This window comes from Lynx rufus, unplaced genomic scaffold (assembly GCF_022079265.1).
Source record: "Lynx rufus isolate CCGP_SWC_20201006 ecotype Redwood Valley unplaced genomic scaffold, mLynRuf1.p SCAF_7, whole genome shotgun sequence".
Lineage (NCBI taxonomy): Eukaryota > Metazoa > Chordata > Mammalia > Carnivora > Felidae > Lynx > Lynx rufus.
Genome location: NW_025814889.1, coordinates 96038568 through 96056282, shown reverse-complemented (window position 1 = coordinate 96056282; position 17715 = coordinate 96038568). Strand labels below are relative to the sequence as shown.

Genomic DNA, 17715 nt, shown 5'->3' with positions numbered 1-17715 from the left:
TTTTTTGAACATTTCAGTCTGCTTTTTAAAATCTGGGCTTACCTAAATAATGTGATTGATGTATCTCTTATATCTGAAGGAATTATACAAGCAGCATTTAGACTTGTTTTTCACTCTCCAGTATCAACAAGGTCTTCAGCTTTTTCCACACTGAGAGATATTAAAAACAAACAAGTTTCCACTCAGCTATTTTTTAGTTACTGCTCTGATGTACTCAATTTCATATTTTTTGGTTTTCAGTGTTTGAAAACTTTTCCTCTCACATGTTAATTAGACACATGGAACAAATGCCACAGATGAAAGATGACAGCTTTCGGTCACTGGGTAAGCTGGCGGTGACACAGAATTGGAAGGTAGGTCGTAGGCTATGCTGGCACTGGTGAAGGTTACCAAGGCTTGGGTTGAGTCACAGGACTGCTTCTCGACATCGTCAGAGTTAATAGACATCAGGCTTGGGTTTCTCGATCTTGTCCAGAAGTGGGTTTGCTTTCCCAGGCTCCCCAGATCTTCCTTAAAATGGGGATTGAAGAGGATGTAGAGAAGGGGATTGAGACATGCAGGAAGCGGGACAATCACCAGAAGGATAAACTTAATGACTTCAGGACTGATAAATGTGAGGTTTAGTAAAGAGGAGAAGGACAAGAAAGCCACAGGGCAGTAAAGGATACAGTTGGTGAAGAGCAACAGAGCGATGTGTTTCACCATAGAACAGTCCCAAATATTTTCCAGGTCTCCCTTTTCCAAATTGCAGTAGAGCTTTGTGTAGGCAATGGTCATCACCAGGAAGCAGAAGGAGTTGAGCAAGACGAGAGCGACCATGTAGCCTGTGGTGCTGGGTTCGCCAAAGGGCAGGGGCAGGCAGAGCGGGGAGGCACTGAACTCACTGCCACCCAGCAGTGGAACCGTGGCGATGGTCAGGGCCAGCACCGCACAGAGCAGAATGATCACTTTCAGACTGGAGAAGGGGGTTTTCCTTTCAAATTTTGCAGAGTATTTCACAGAGAACCCGCGCTCCAGGGCTGCCAGAGTAAGCAGGAAAACGGATGATTCCGAAGCAAAAATGGACAAAAAGCCGACGACCTGACAACCGACCCCCTGCTCCCACCACGCACCATGCTGTGCAAAGCTGCCAAAAGTGAACGCGTCCACGCCAGCCAGCACAGCACTGGAGACCCCCATGAGCATGTTCACTGCTGCTATTAACCCAATTAACAGTTTTATGGAGGAAATGTACAGAGGGGCTCTGAACACTGTGGAAGTCACCAAGGCATTGCAAGTAAGCGCCAAAACTGCTATGGTCCATACTCCAATTCTGATTAGCCAGCTACCAAACAGGTATTCGCAGAGTTTGAAGGGGCCTAGAATCCAAGGAAGAAAAAGACTGGGTGTCAAACTAGGGTTTACAACTTCTGCCAATTTACCTTTTGTTTCTCTTATTAGGACACCAAGAGAGAGGCCAGTAACAGCTAGAGGTAACACACAGTTCCCTTGTGGCATGCTCTACTTTCTTTAACTACCGTGAAAACATGAACACCAGGTGCTCATATTTTCAAGCTTGACACAGAGAAATGGAGATGGGGAATTTAAATCACTTGATTAAGATCCCTCAAAGAATGCAGAGTTGGGGCCAGGTAAAAAGCCAGATCTCCTGGGCTTTTCATTATATTTCTCTCAGAATGCTTCAAAAAGGTTCTGGAAGTAGAGAAAGAGAATCCCAGGGAAATACTCTATAATATTAGAACAGGAAGCAATGGTAGTATAAAAGTGCATTTCATGAACATTTCATCTTAGGTTTGTCTTGATGTTTGATGACATTTGATGTTTGAGAGCCAGAGACAATCTAGTTGTTGAAAATAAAATAACCCTTCCCAGCTGTCTTTTTTTTTTTTTTCAACTGGTCCATTCTGTTCCTGGGAATGGGACAAACAGTTATGTGAAGTCAATATTTACAGAGCTCTTTTTTTTTTTTACTTATCTGTACTTATCTATTATTTGCTTTAATCAAATAGCTATTTAGGGAAGACAAAAGAAATCGCTTTCAAAAATGATTACAGGAAGCAAGATTCCTGCATACTAGTTCAGGCTAAATTGCCAATATCTCTTAAAAAATTGCATACACTTCTAACTATATGATTGATTCTTTAGTTTTCATTAATCTGAATCAAAAGTCTTTCACAAAAACCCTCTTTATGAGTGGAGACCAACTCCAGGGAATGAACATTTCTATTTTAAAGGTCCCCATGGGGAGGGATATTTAAGAGCCACAAAGGTGGCACAGATTTTGCTTGGAAGTGTAGCCTGTATGTCATTGATGGCCTCGGAGTCAGTGGTGGGTACTGCGCTGAGGCAGTGCCGATGCCCTTCTTCTTCTTCTTTTTTTTTTTTTAATATGAAATTTGTTGTCAAATTGGATTCCCTTCTCACCTGGGGAAGGCGAGCACTGCACCGAATGAAGGGCTTTCTTTTTTTTTTTAATATGAAATTTGTTGTCAAATTGGATTCCCTTCTCACCTGGGGAAGGCGAGCACTGCGCCGAATGAAGGGCTTTCAGGTCTTCCTCAAAGTCCAGCAGGAAATCTTCAAGATCACGCTCATCTGCAGGAATGAGAAGCCCTGGAATGGTGAGTTCTGGCTCTTGTTTTGGGGTCTACCTCCCAGGGAAGAAAGCCTTGGATTGTCCTTGAGGGACTGAAGGGAACTGAAGTCCAGACATCCCACTTTTCCCTGGGCTCTGGCTTTCTTGCAAGTCTATTATAAAGTTGCAAGTCTATTATAAAGTTTTAATCAAGCTACTCTAAGACATAGTATTCCAGACGAACTGAGGGTAAGGAAGGGTAACCCCAGACTCCCGGTGATAACATTTTAGCTCTACCATTCTGTTCTTAGCTCATGACAGCACAAAATTGCACTGACTTAAATTAGAGAGAGGCTGTGGGCCTCTCTTTATCCAATTACCAAACAGTTAGATAGCTATAGTGCAAATGTCCTGGGCTGTGTTCTCTGAGCACAAGAGGGAGAATCAGGTATAGTAAGTTTCAATCTTTCCTGGGGAATTCTGCTTAACAAAGGGCAAATCAAGTTACTGCATGGTGCTTAGTTTAGCTACTCATAAAATAGGAGTTTTGTGATCTAACATACAGAACTGCTGTCCTTGAAAATAAACTCCTTGGGGCGCCTGGGTGGCGCAGTCGGTTGGGCGTCCGACTTCGGCCAGGTCACGATCTCGCGGTCCGTGAGTTTGGGCCCCGCGTCGGGCTCTGGGCTAATGGCTCGGAGCCTGGAGCCTGCTTCGGATTCTGTGTCTCCCTCTCTCTCTGCCCCTCCCCCGTTCATGCTCTGTCTCTCTCTGTCCCAAAAATAATTAAAAAAAAAAAAAAAGTTGAAAAAAAAAAAAGAAAATAAACTCCTTTGAAGTACTTTGTTTTTCTTGTTCATTGTGTACCTTCTGGCACATAATAGGCACTCTTAATTTTTTTTAATTAAGTTAATAAATATAGTAGAGTTAATAAATATAGTAGAAATTAGCATGGATGAAGCAGGGAGAGCAAAAACTAAGGAAAAAACAAGAGCAAAAGACACATGCTGTGGCCTAAAACAAAAAAGCCAAGGGCCAAAATATCTGCTCCTTAAACTGGTATGTTTACAGGAAGAAACGTTAAGGTAACGTGCAGACAGACAGAATCAGACAGACACACTTGCTTGGGAATCAACAAATCATTAGGGTCCAGAGGAAGAAAAGCCAGTCTGTTTGGACTGTGTGCAAACTTGCAGGGTTGGCAGGCAAAGGAAAGTGGGGGCTGCCATGGTGCCTCCTCATTATCACAGGTGTGGTTTGAGGTGCATTGCTGTCTGTTTAAGTAAGGTCTTACTTCAAGGAAAGCCAAGCGCTTTACAGACATTATCTCATTTCACCTCCCTGACAGATACCCCTATGGGGGGTGGGAGGGGAGAAGGTTTTAGAATTAGTTGGATAAGAAGTTGGATGCTTAGGCCTTTCTACTGACATATGGAGGCATCTAAATGCTTATGTTGTCCATTCCTCCCAGGCCATAAGAATAAAAATGGATTTTTATCTTCTGGAGAAAAGTGCTCAGAAACATGTACAAAAAATATATCCATAAGGATGAGGCCCTTTTAAAATCTTACGGAAATACTGACATCAATATTAAGAATTACCCCTGAGGACAGTATATGCCAAGGGAGATCTAATTATAAATACAAGTACTGTATTAAGAAATCACTTACAGAAAAAAATGAACCTTTAGAATGATCCTAAGGGATATTTCTCTTTCTCTGGGAGTCTTTAAGTAGTGGGATTGAGGGGCACCTGGGTGGCTCAGTCAGTTAAGCGTCTGACTCTTGGTTTTGGCTCAGGTCATGATCTCACAGTTCATGAGTTTGCCCCGTGTCCAGCTCTGCTCCTTCTCTCTCTCAAAATAAATAAATAAACTTAAAAAAAAATAGTAGGATTGATTTCCAACTTGCTGGGCTGGTTACATAAGGACTTGTCTGGAGTTCAGATGACCTGTTTGATGACTTTTCAAGACCATTGTAGATAAAATTTCATCACTGTGACATAATAGGTCTTACCTTGAATTTGAAACATTCCAGCATCTTTCTTATGAAGGTCATCTGTACTGCTGTTGTCATCTTTATTCCATTGATTAGAAATTTTATAGACATTCTCACATGCTCCAAATGCACAACACTGGTAAGCATAAGGCATTTCTATAACCCTTTAAATGAACAAAACCAAACAAAAAACACACACTTAAAGAAATGGATTATTAAATATAGTGTTCATTTTCTTTCACTCAATAATTCTGTCTTTGGATCTTAGCCTTAATTAATAATCTAAAATATTAATTATGTGTATAAAGATGTTCATTACAGAACTATTTATAATAACAACGGAGTTGTTAAAAATTATTGCCATGAAATGTTGACAATTGCTAAGGTTGAGTGATGCATATATTATATTATTTTCTCTACTTTGGTGCTTGAAAATTTCCATAATAAAAAGGTTAAAAAAACGACGGCTAGGAAAATTGTAGCACCATTAAAAAGTGCTTATAGTATGACATAATGGAAAGTAAGGAAAACATGATGTAAGCGGTATATGTACTGTGATTCTAACAATTAAAAATACATTGGAAACAAAGTCTGGAAGGAAATAAAAAAAGTTGTTTAGGGGATATTTTTAGATTTTTACTCTCTTCTACTTTCCAAACTCTCTTTTGGGGTTATAGTTTTAAAAGTATGTAAAATGTACCGTGGTTTAAAAATATATCTATAAACACACACACACACACACACATAATATATATGTGTATATACATATATAGTCTTTCAAGGGATTTTTTTAACAACAATAATAAGCATAGCAAGTTTTAAAGAGCATTACTTCCTCAAAGAAATATAAATTTAGTACATTTTATTAGAACATATAACAAGCTAGATAAATTTAGAAATGTAAGCAGTACTACAATAATATTATAATGTTATTTAATTATGTGTCCTAGTTTATATCCCATGGATCAATGGTTTTCAAACTCTTTCCATGAATGCTAAGATTCTGGGAGGCATCTTTAAGAAAGAAAGGAAATGTGGTCAGGAAGACGTTCTTCCCCTCAGGGCTTATCCTAACAATGCCCCAGGGGTGGGGTACTTGAGGGCATGAAATGCAATTCAAAAGAGTCCCTTGACCTCATAAATTTCGAAAACTACTATAACACGTCTATTATTTCGCATGGCCACAAATGTATCTTATTAGTTTTAATGACAAACTCACTTGAGTTCTGGAAAGTTTTCAGATGATATCAAGCTCTGTAAGGCATGATTTCCTGTTAATTTTAAGTGAGTTAAACCATGTAACCCAGTTACAGGAAAAGACGACAGGAGGTTGGACGATAGGTCCCTGCAAAACATCAAACAACAATTGGCTTTTAGTCTGTGTTAGCAGAAAGCGTCCATGTTGAAAAAAAGCAACTTAAAGATTATTAAACTCCTCCATAAAAACTTCTTAGCAGGGTCTGTACCCTCCATGGTAAAAATAACCATTTTGGGTTTAGCTACTGATAACATGTCTATTTACAATCAGAATTGCAGGGGGAAAATGTCCTAATCGCATCCAAATTGTAATTTCTATAATAAGCTGTATTTTACCAGGTGGGGACATCAAAAATCCATAGAAGGCGCTACACCTAATTTGAAAAGAGATGTTGACTGGAATAAGTTAGGGATGAGGGGGAAGACGCTGTTGGGTTTATTCCCTTTCCTCCCCTTAACTTCTGTCTGACTAGCTCCTTCTTTCTCTGTTAGCCACTGGAGAGGGGTGAGGAAAGGGTTCAGAGGCCCCGAGGGGAGGAAACGCGGGACAGGAAAGTTTTCTCTTAGGATGGCAAATATAAAACGAAAGCCCTTTGGGACTGAAATGACATCTTATTCCACCCCACCTGACTGCTCGGCGAAAGTGGAAAATTTCACTTCAATAAGTAGAACAGCTGTCACCCAGCTCTTCAAATACGCAGTCAGGGCCCACGTGGCCTTGGAGGGGCAGGGTTCCTCCCTGGTCTGACTTCACTCGAGCGTGGAGAGAACTGAGGGCTGGGCAATCTGTGTGTGGCAGTTTCTTCAGCAACACCGACATTTGTCAGGAAGTTAAGTGGCCCCCAATTTCTTAAAATATGCCATAAACAAGTCATGAGATACTCACAGCTTTCTTAGAGATGGCAAAGTGGAAAAGGCATTGGGATGAATAACGGCAATTTTGTTCCAAGCCAAATTCCTATTTAAAAAAAGAATATATATATAAGGCAAATGAGAGGATGATATTTTAAAAAGATGGTGTGAAGTTTTACCATATATATTCATTCTCTTACCAAAATTAGCTTCCATTCAGGGCAAAACAATTAGTTGATCACATCAGATAAAGATATCAGTAGTAAAAATGACTAAAGAATGGACTTGAAATCAATCTTGTTTTAAATCAATCAAGGAGAAATCATTCAGGTGGATATTTTAGATTTTATTCTCTGTGAAAAAGGTGACTTGAACATGCTTGTAAAATTTTATTAGGGTGTCTCTGAGGTGAGTAGGGGTAGAGGAGCAGTAAGACAGGAACTTCTGAGGCTCTTCCACTGACAAGCAAGTAAATGTGAAGTAGATAAAATGTCCCTGGAAATGTAATGAAATGCAGCAACACTTTGTGTACATCGTCAGATATGTCAGGCTTTAAGAGAAACACAGAGGTTTTTTTTTTTTTTTTTTTTTAATGTTTATTCTGAGAGACAGAGAGCGAGCGAGCAGGGGAGGGGCAGAGAGAGAGGGAGAGAGAGAATCCCAAGCAGGCTCTGTGCTGTTAGTGCAGAGCCCAACATGGGGCTTGAACTCAAGAACCATGAGATCATGACTTGAGCCATAGGTCATGACCTGAGCTGTAGTAAGATGCTTACCCAACTGAGCCACACAGACCCCACACAGAGAAGTTTTTTTTTTTTTTTTTTATAAGGGGCACCTGGGTGGCTCAGTTGGTTAAGCATCCGACTTTGGCTCAGGTCACGATCTCCTGGTTCATGAGTTTGAGCCCTGTGTCGGGCTCCAGGCTGACAGCTCAGAGCCTGGAGCTTGCTTTGGATTCGGTGTGTCCCTCTCTCTATGCCCCTCCCCTTTTCACGCTCTGTCTCTCTCTCTCTCTCTCTCTCTCAAAAATAAATAAACATTAAAAAATAAACAAATTCCCAGTAAAGGAGATGTACATTTAAATTTTTAGCTCAAAATAAATATAAAAGGGTGCTAATATGTTGGAAATAAAATCCTTTGATAACAGAAAACCTACAATTTATGGAGAAATAAAATTCACTAAACAGATACACACATGCACACGCATACACACTGAAATGTAGGTGATTCAGCAGGAATAAGAACTTCCACATTTCAAAAAAGAAACAATGAACTTAAAACTTGTATTTTTAAAATGCCTAACTAATAAGTATAACTAAAGTATAGACATTTGAGGAAACTGAAAGTGATCACTGTCAACTTCTCTAGCACAAATGAGTGATTTATTTATGGTACTGTGCCTCTTGAATTATCTTGGATAAATGGTATTTGAAGAACATTTATATTCCTTTGAAAGTCTCCCTAAACTGGGTGAAACTGGAAGGCTTTTTATTTTGATCCATTCCTGCTGCCAGAACAGAAAAAAATTTTGGCTAACAAGGGGAGGATATGGTAGGGAAGGAGTGGGGGGGGGCACATTTGGGGGTTGGGTAATTGAGTGAGGACACAGTCTTCTCCTGAGCTGCTCATAAAACTTATGTCTGGTGAGGGAAGCAAGTCATGCCATCTGTCAAAGTCTCTGGTGGCTGTGAGTAGAACATGGGTGCCCAGGGAGCTTCACAGAGAGGAATTATCAGGAATATAGGCCAAGTCCTGCCATGGGGCTTTATAGCAATTTGGATTTAAAACAAATATGGGAGAATTTGTATGTTCAAAGGACTGTAATTCCACTTGTGTTGGTATGTCTGTGTGCTGGAATGTTCGCAGCAGCCCCGGGAGGAGTCACTTCCACTCTCCTACCCTGTTCTGTGCCTGGGGCTGACCCTGCAGGCCACGTGCCCAGGGGCTCCCTACTCTATGCAGTCAGAAGCCCAGGAGAGACAACTTGGGCACCTGTGCTCCTTCTCTGTTTTGGAATCTTGTCTGGTGGCAGCTGCACGTTTCTCAACCACAGCATCCCTTCTCTGTGCTTGTGTTCCGTTAGCCTCAGTCTTGGCCATGTTGTTGGTTCCCGAAAGCCCATCCCTTGCTTACTCCCCACCAACACCTATGCAAATGTCTCTTCATTTGCACCATTTCCTGCCAAGACCCTTACTGATACATCTTAAGAGGATATATACTTGTTGTAATAATGATAACAACAAACATCATCATGATACTATTGCATATTTACCATGTGCCAGGTTGGGTTATGAGTTGTTTTTTCACACATATTGTCTCGTAACCCTTAACACAACTCTGAGAGGTAGGTATTGTCATTAGCCCCATTTTACTGGTGTGAAGAGAGGCACAGAGTATTAAGTGACTTGCTCAAAGTCACAGAATAATCTCAGGAGCTGGGATTCAAACTCAAGCTAACTGACATCAGAGAACCTGATGATGTTTCGCTCGGAATATGTTTGGAATTCTTAAGTAAATAATGAGAGCCACTGCACCTGACCCTGGGGATAAGAAGATAAAAGAGTTCTTGTCATTTGGGGGCCAGGGCATAGTCTACCCGTGGCAGAGCTGAGTGTTGAGTCCCGTAGCAGAGAATGTGCTAAGTGCATCAGAGTGGAGTGGGCTCGCAGATCTTGTTCTTGTGGCATGGGCAGGGGGCGAGTCAAGGGTGGAGAGGAATCCGATGGGCAACAGGAATAGGGGAAATGGCCACCATGTGTCAGGGGACTGGAATGCCTGGGTAAGAGTCAGGAGGTTGGAGTCAGATTTTGAAGGTGGTGCTGGGAAGTCTGGTGTGGATTTGAAGACAATAGGGGACTAAAAAGATTCTTGAAGCAGGGAAAGTACCATGATTAGACTTCTGTTTGAGAAAGATTCTCTCTAGAGAATGGGACGGATGAGTGGAGACCAATGATGGGCCAGTGGCAGAAGAGCAGCTGAACTGGAGTTGGCAGAGTTGGGTGAGTGATGGATGTGAGGTCTAAGGGGCTGGAAGAATTCAGCGACACTCATACATGTAGCCTTCAGGATCCCATTCTTTTGCTATCATTAGAGATCAGTCTTCTATTTCATGTGCATATGAAAAAAAATTTTTTTTTTTGATGAGAACATTTAAGTTCTACTCTATTAGCAAATTCAATGACATAATAGAGTGTTATCAATTGTTTCAGCCTTTTAAAATGGAACTGACCTTTGGAAACAGCCAGAACTCCAACTGGATGAAAAAGGCAGGTAATGAAAGGAGGTAATGTATTTTTTGTTTTACATTTATTTAAAAAAAAGTAGAAGAACTTCACAAGCTGATACAAAACAAATGGGAAGGGCAACATACTTAAATTCAGAACGAGATAGTTTTTAAGGTAAATTTTTAGAAGATGATTCTTAAAGGTAAATTTAAAATGTTTTGAGGAATAGTATTATTTTACAAGGATATAGTCTCTTAAGTATTCAGAAAAACTTTAGGGGGCGCCTGGGTGGCTCAGTCGGTTAAGCCTCCGACTTTGGCTCAGGTCATGATCTCATGGCTCCTGAGTTCGAGCCCCACATCTGTGCTGACAGCTCGGAGACTGGAGCCTGCTTTAGATTCTGTCTCCCAATCTTTCTGCCCCTCCCCCACTCATGCTCTGACTCTCTCTCTCTCTCTCTCAAAAATAAACATTAAAAAAAAAAGAAAAAAGAAAAACCTTAGGGAAAAAGGGGGTTTTATCAAAATATACCAGAGTTTAAACATTCTATATTGTCATTATTCATCAAAACTACATTGAAACTCAGTTTGGAGGTGAAAAAGACTTAGCTGACACAGAAAACAATCTGTTACCAAGGTTTTCTTTTTTAAGTTTATGGTTAATACATGGTGTTTTCATTCATAAAATGGAATTAGATACTGTATTTACAATTCTTACTCATCTGATCAACAGAAGCCTTTCCAGGGCAGTTGTGCTCAAACCTTAGGGTACTTGTTAAAAAGCAGATCATTGGGACCCACCTGAACCACCTCAGAGATTCTAACTCATGAGGCAGGTAAGGACCTGGAACCTGCATTCTTGGCGGTGGCCCCATGATGGCTCTTAAGCACTTTGAGACACATCTTGAAAACTGTTTCCCCAGGAAAAACGAATGGGCAGGAAGTATTGTGTGGTCATCCCATTTCCGTGTGGAAATCCCTACCAATTCCAGGCTGCTGACAGAAACGCATTTCGTAGGTGATTCAACAGCTTGGCCTCCTTCCTCTTCATTCAAGTTTCATATCAGAGAGCAGACTGCAAATTTACTACTTTTGAATATACTCCTGGAAATTATCACGAGCAGGATACTTGCCCTTTGATGGCAAATACAGGCACGAAAGCCCAACAATTCCAGTGTACAGTGGAAAGAAAACATTGGGGAAGACCCGAAAGAGAAAGAAAGCGCTCTGTATTGGGAAAGGTGCTGGCAGGCAGTACTCACAGAGCTCGGAGGCTGAGCAACTGCTGGAAAGTGTCAACTCTAATTTCAAAGATTTCATTATGTCGCAGGTCTCTGAAACGACAGAGTTCCAAAGATTGATTTCAAAGTCACTGGTTTCAAAGATTAGTTTTCGGAGTACTTCTACAGAAGGATTACCTGCCCTCAATCAAAGGAACACATGAAATATGAGTGTCAAGTGACTGATTAAAAATTTTTTGTTTTGTTTAAAGAAGAACATTCCAATTTATACACTTAAGCGTTGCCGCTCTTTCAGAGCAACGAGTTCTTTCGGGTGGATGTAAAACTATATTCCAAATGCCATCATCATTCAATCACTTGGCGCCTGCTGGCTCTGCCTTGTGAGACATTCTAGTGTTCTTTGGGGGTCTTCAAGAGAGTCAAATCCTTACCTTTTAAAGATGGATTTGTCTTTCTTTTTCTCTCTTAATCACCCAAAGGCATTCAGGGAAAAATTAAGTGGGAAAAGACCGATGGTTAATATCGTTTTTTTTTTAAAGTTTATTTACTTATTTTGAGAAAGACTGAGAGGGTGGGGGAGGGGCAGAGAGAGAGGGAAAGAAAGAAGAGAGAGAGAATCCCAAGCAGGGCTGTCACTGTCAGCACAGAGCCCGACGGGGGCTCCGTCACACAAAAACCATGAGATCATGACCTGAGTGGAAACCATGAGCACCCAGGCACCCCAGATGGTTAATATTGTTTTGATCAAAACCGAAGTATGTCTATAAAGCAATAATGCTGGGGCGCCCGGGTGGCTCAGTCGGTTAAGCATCCAACTCTTGGTTTGGACTCAGGTCATGATCTCCCGGTCCTGAGAACAAGCTCCTCATCGGGCTCTGGCTGACAGCGCAGAGCCTGCTCGAGACTTTCTCTCTCCCTCTCTCTGCCCCTCTCTGACTCTGCGTGCACTTTCTCCCTCTCTCGAAAAAATAAATAAATACACATGAAAAAAAGCAATAAGGCTGATCCTTTGTAGAGGAGGCAAGAAGGTTAGCATGTTTCATGTGTAAGTAGCATCCATGGCACCTCAAATATGACAGACAAATAGGGCACCTCCTCTAAGGATGACTATGTGGAACCAACACCCCAACAAACCCAAGTCCTTCCTGTACTTAAAAGTAACGTCACTCATTGGATATATAAGTTTAGAAAAATTCCAAAGCTCAAATAAACTCAGTTCTTATATCACCAAGTTTGGGGGAAGAAAGAAAAAAAGCATAATAAATGCTTTACTTACAGTACAATGCATAGAAAAATAATATTATCTGTGTTTCCCAACTTAATAGGCATCCTACACAGTCACACCTTGTGTGTATAAGAAGGGAAAAGCACCAAATGCCTCCCCAGCGACCTGCAGGGCAAGCAAACCAATGACCCCTGGAAAAGTGAGTTTTGGCTCTTGTTCTTTGCTAAGTGACTTAGAAACTCTTATAGACGTACATTTTCTGAAGCTTTTGGCAGACTGAAAAACTGGGTAAATCTTCCAGCAGGTTGTAAGATAGATCTCTGAAAAACAGAAGGTACAAAAGGGAAAATCTGTTATATATTAATCTTAAGGAAACATGCTTTGCTCTCCTTTCCTCTCCAAGATGATATATCTCCCAAAGGCAGACTCTGAACGTTTCCCCAGCCCTGACATGGAGCAGGTAGTCAGAGGCATTATTGGATTAAGCATAGATCCAAACGTTTACTGAAATGTGGCTGTTGTACTTCTTTAATTGATTTAAATAATTTACTTAACAGATTTATTTATATTTTGTTAGTGATGATCTACAATGTTCTAGCTATTATCTTGCTGAAATGAGTCCAAATTAAATTAAATAATTGTGTCTCTCTTTCTAGGAGCTGCTATATCTCTACAGCTAAGAGAATCATTGTTGGTTCTTTTCTAATCAGCTAAAAAAAAATCCAACAACAAGTCAAAACATAGCACTAACTTTGAAATCAATCACTACAAGGGGGAAAAAAAATCTAAGAAAGTCTTCAGCCAAAACTCAACAAATTACAGAATAACAAAAACATCTGGACATATTTATAGTATAATATAACTAATCTAAAACAAGCCATGGTAATTTGCAGAAAGCTTAAAAAAAGAAAGCTGGTAGATAAAGTAACATAGATATTTAAAAAAAATCTTGTCTCATGTTTTAAAAGTTATCGGCTAATCAACTAACACACTTTCATGCCTGATTCTAATTCTTAAAACCAGATCGCCACCATGGAACTGAAAAATCCATACTGTTTTCTAAGAGGCTTTTAAATTATCTTGTTCTTGTAATTGATCACTTTTTTCTACATTTAGTGAATAAATGGAATTCATATAGAAATACAGTTCAGTTACCACACACAAATAATGCAAATGAAGCTGTTTGCAAACACAAGTTTGTAGTTTATACTAGAGGCTTGAAAGACCAAACTAAACCAAACAAAATATGAAAAAACCCAAAACCATACCCCACACCTACGCACAAATACACCTGGTTAAAAATTCGGTGTATATTTTTAAAAAGTAGTAAATGTGACAAAATGAACATACATATCATCAAAGCTGATAATAATTTGGTTCGCTCATCTCCACACACTGCAAGGAGACAAATCCTTCCTGTGCACCTCTTAGTACAGGATACATAAAACCTTCTCCCACGTAAAGACCCAGTGTCACCTTCTACCTACCTTCTACCTAATGATTTTCATGGCTAACATTGATGAAGCACTTCTTAAATATAGACACCATGTTTACAGCTTTACCTAAATTATTTCATTTGACCTGTGGTCACCTTATGAGGGAGACACTGATTATCACCATACAATGTGAAATAATTTGCCTAAGATCACCAGCTACTTAGTGGGGAAAGCCACACACAGCCAGGGAATTCCCATGGAGGTGAGGCAACTTGGGGGCAGTTTCTTCATGTACAGGTACTCTGTGGATGATTCAGCCAAAGGGTGGAAGCTCGCAGACCTATGTTTCCAGAACATAAAGGAGACTGTAGTAGAGGTCGGGACCCTGAGTCCTATTCTCAGCCTCAACTTGGATTCTTCCACTTGGTCAATATGTTGGTCAAAGCATTATACCTTTTTTAGTTCTCTCCTTAAATGAGAAGATACCTGCTGATCTTGCAGTGTTGTGAAGAACAAATCAAAATTACAGGTTGAAGTGCTTTGAAAATGACAAGCTTCTGTGGTTAATGGATTTGTATTCTTTCAGACCTTTCAAGTTTCAGCTTGAGGAAAGAATAGCTTGAAGAAAGAATAATGGTTTAAGGGAAATGAGAAAGAAGTTGATAAGAGCTAACACTGCCTGAGAGTTTACGATGTTCCAGTGCTGGTATAAGTGTCTGACATGTAGTAATTCATTTAATCCTCATGATGATCCTCTGAAGGAAATGGCTATGTCTCTATTTTATAGATTGGGAAATGGAACCCCAGAAGGGATAAATAACTTGCTCAAGATCTCTTGCTGGTGTATAGAGAGATGGGATTTGAACCAGAAAAACAGACCAGGGACTTTGCTCTTAGCCAATTTATGCAATTCTAGACCTGGGTGGTTTACCATTTGCTATGTGACATAGTGGAGACAGATGCAGTTTAAATGCTGGCTCCTTAAGTATTAGCTATAGCCTGTGAAATCTTAGTCATGTTATTAAGCCAGTTTCCTTGAGAAATGAGGGTAATTATGCCATTTTGGGTGGGTAGGCAGCATTCTAAAATGGCCCCTAAGATTTCCACTACCTGGTGTTCATGTACTTTCTCCTGGTATTCATGCACTTTCACCAGCTATTCAATCAAACTGCCTGTATTTGAATTTGGACTCTGCTACTTTCTTGCTGTGTGACTTTGACAAATGTGCTTAACTGTCCTAATTGTCAGCTTCCTCATCTGTATCTACACCTCAGAGGGCGATGTGGGAGAAGAGGAGACTTACTCTATGTTCCCTCCCTTTACACACAAATGACTGACTCCAAGGCTGTCACGTGGTGTTACTACAACCTCCTATCACTGAACAACTGAAGTCTGAAGTGGCTAGGGGGCTGGGGAGAGGGGAAGGCAGAATCATTATGGCAGACATTCCCATTCTTCCCCTTACATTTGTAGTGCTGCTTGTAGCTCTGCTACTGGGTGAAGCCTGTGGTGGAATTAGAGGCATTCAACTGACACAGATGTCTCCTCTGTGAGAACACAGCCATGACTGGAGACTAAGGGTCCATTCATTAAGTCCCCACAATGCATGAGAGGATGGTAATAGGGTTGGGAGTTGAGGGGAAGGGCTGAAAATGGAAGGTCAAAACAAAGCTCTTCAAATTCCTATAAACTACTTTTCAGAAAGGGAAAGGCAGAGGAAAAAAACCCAACAACCCAAGTCAACAGAAATAATATATGCAAGCTGTTTAACCATTAGTGGAAACACTAGAACATGGCACCCACAACTATACCGGAAGAATGTTTGGTCACCTTTATCAAGGTTTGTATGGGTCTGATAACTTAATTTTTTATTTTGGCATCCATATTGGGTTTTTAATCCATTAGGTAATTTTTTTCTGCTCTGCAAAGAAGGGGAAATTAAGTTATCTAGGCTTGTTCATATCCATTTTCTGACAGGAAACGTGTGCCAGTTGAAACTCTAATGGGAGACTGGATGGAACTTGGGAACAAAGGGTGTGCCGCCACCATTACCGGGGTCACATGAGAGAGTCAATTCCCTAACCCCCCACGGGGGCGAGGGAGGACCGACCTGCTGGAGCCCTGCAAGGAAAGAACTTTCTCCCCTTTTAAAGCATTATTGAAATAACGCCTGCCATTTTGCTCCTAGATGGAAGTTGCCTGTTTACACAATGTTACTGCCTTCCTGATACGCACAGCACTTGCAGATTAGGTAACTGATCGCAGGCGGTTTGAGGAAGAGATGAGATCTGTGCTCCAGTTAAAGTCCTGTTGAAACACAAACCAGACATAATTCTTTTATTCAGGCATTGCACAGTGACATATTTTTATTCACTGACTTTAAGACTGGTCAGGCTTCAAGGGCAGTGTGTGTGCTGGGCCAAGTCAAGAGCCTATTCGAGTACTTACAAACTCTCCAGGCTCGCAGTTCCAGTTAAATCAGGAAATTCAGTTATTTGTGAGGCACCATTCAAAGTCCTAGAAGGAGGGATACATGGGTACTATCAAAAGAAGTTTCCAGAAAGGGGTAATTTTAGTGCCATTTTCAAAGCACTTTAACTTAAAATATGCATGTGGTTTTTACAACAACCCTACAAGGGAAAGTGATCTGCAAGAGAAAAACTTACAGTGTTCTCAGTTCAGGTAAATGTTGAAAAGCGGATCTTCCAACAAGCTGAATGGGGTTGTCGTAGAAATGTCTGAAAAAAATCCAAACACCAATGTCTTAGTATAAAAGTTGAATGACAAATGAATACCTGTTCAAAATTTCAGGGAATATATTAAGTGTGTGTAACCGTGATTATACTATATTGTATAACATCCCAATTACTTGGTATCAGGCAAACCTCAAAAATGTTTTAACTCACATGAGGAGGCTTTGGGTAAGAAATCCATACTATATAAAAATGAAAATTTCTGATAATAAGGTAGACATGAGTGATAGTTACTAAGGAGAAAAGCAAGTGAGCAGACTATAGGTATACTTAAAAATCTTCCTCTTCCTCCAACATCCGTGGACCATTCATCAAGTGGCAAGAAGGTAATTCAAGGGGTTGCCAGTCATATCATTAAATAAACAAAGGTGCAGTACATATATTTATATGAAAGTTAGTCAAATCTTATCATAACATACAAGAAGGACTCCTCAAATTATTTGAGAGAAAATTTGCTACTCTGCTTTTTTTGGTGACATTTAGTTTTTTAAAAAAAGTCATGACTGCTTTTAAAGGTAAGACATTATTAGAACTTAAATGATATTTTGTTTTACAGATTAAAAAAAATGTTTACTTATTTATTTTGGGAGAGAGAAAAGAGCATGAGTGGGGAAGGTGCAGAGAGAGAGGGAGAGAGAAAACCCCAAGCAAGCTCCACGCTGTCAGCACAGAGCCTGACGTGGGGCTTGATCCCATGAACTGTGAGATCATGACCTGAGCCAAAATCAAGAGTCAGACACTGAACCAACCGAGCCACCCAGGCTGTCCTACAGATGTTTTCAATGTAATGGTATTTGAATTGTCTGGTCAATGGAGCCCTACAAAAAGTTCTCAGTTGACACATCCTAGTTCAATGAAATTCAACTAATATTTATTGGTGTCTACTGTGCTCAAAGTATGAGGGTCGGTACTGTGGGAATTTAGAGACTGATTCATTAGGGAAGCCGTAATTAAGTATCTACTATGTGCTTGACATTACGCTAGATTCTGGGAGTTTGCAGATGGGTAAAATGTCCCTGCCCTAAAGAAGCTTGGAATCAGTTGGGACAGAACAAATAAGTAGCAGCATCCCACGTCCTGGTTGATAAAGTACTTTCACATGTATAGCTCAGTTGGTCTACTCAACAGCTTTATGAGATCCATAGCACAGATACTT

The 17715-nt window shown here is 40.4% G+C and overlaps 1 protein-coding gene across 3 annotated transcripts in view; it reads right to left on the bottom strand.

Annotated features, from left to right (window-relative positions):
* Nucleotides 1-270: 270 nt before the first annotated feature.
* The window catches only part of LGR5 (leucine rich repeat containing G protein-coupled receptor 5), a 131200-nt gene continuing 113755 nt past the window's right edge, over nt 271-17715 (bottom strand). For all 3 annotated transcript variants that reach the window (XM_047066590.1, XM_047066591.1, XM_047066592.1), the window contains 10 exons: nt 16473-16544; nt 16255-16323; nt 16042-16113; nt 12625-12690; nt 11167-11238; nt 6716-6787; nt 5792-5917; nt 4591-4736; nt 2512-2595; nt 271-1358 (listed from right to left, as the gene is read on the bottom strand). In XM_047066590.1, coding sequence (XP_046922546.1) covers nt 271-1358; nt 2512-2595; nt 4591-4736; nt 5792-5917; nt 6716-6787; nt 11167-11238; nt 12625-12690; nt 16042-16113; nt 16255-16323; nt 16473-16544 — 1867 coding nt within the window. The remainder of the gene's footprint in view (nt 1359-2511; nt 2596-4590; nt 4737-5791; nt 5918-6715; nt 6788-11166; nt 11239-12624; nt 12691-16041; nt 16114-16254; nt 16324-16472; nt 16545-17715) is intronic.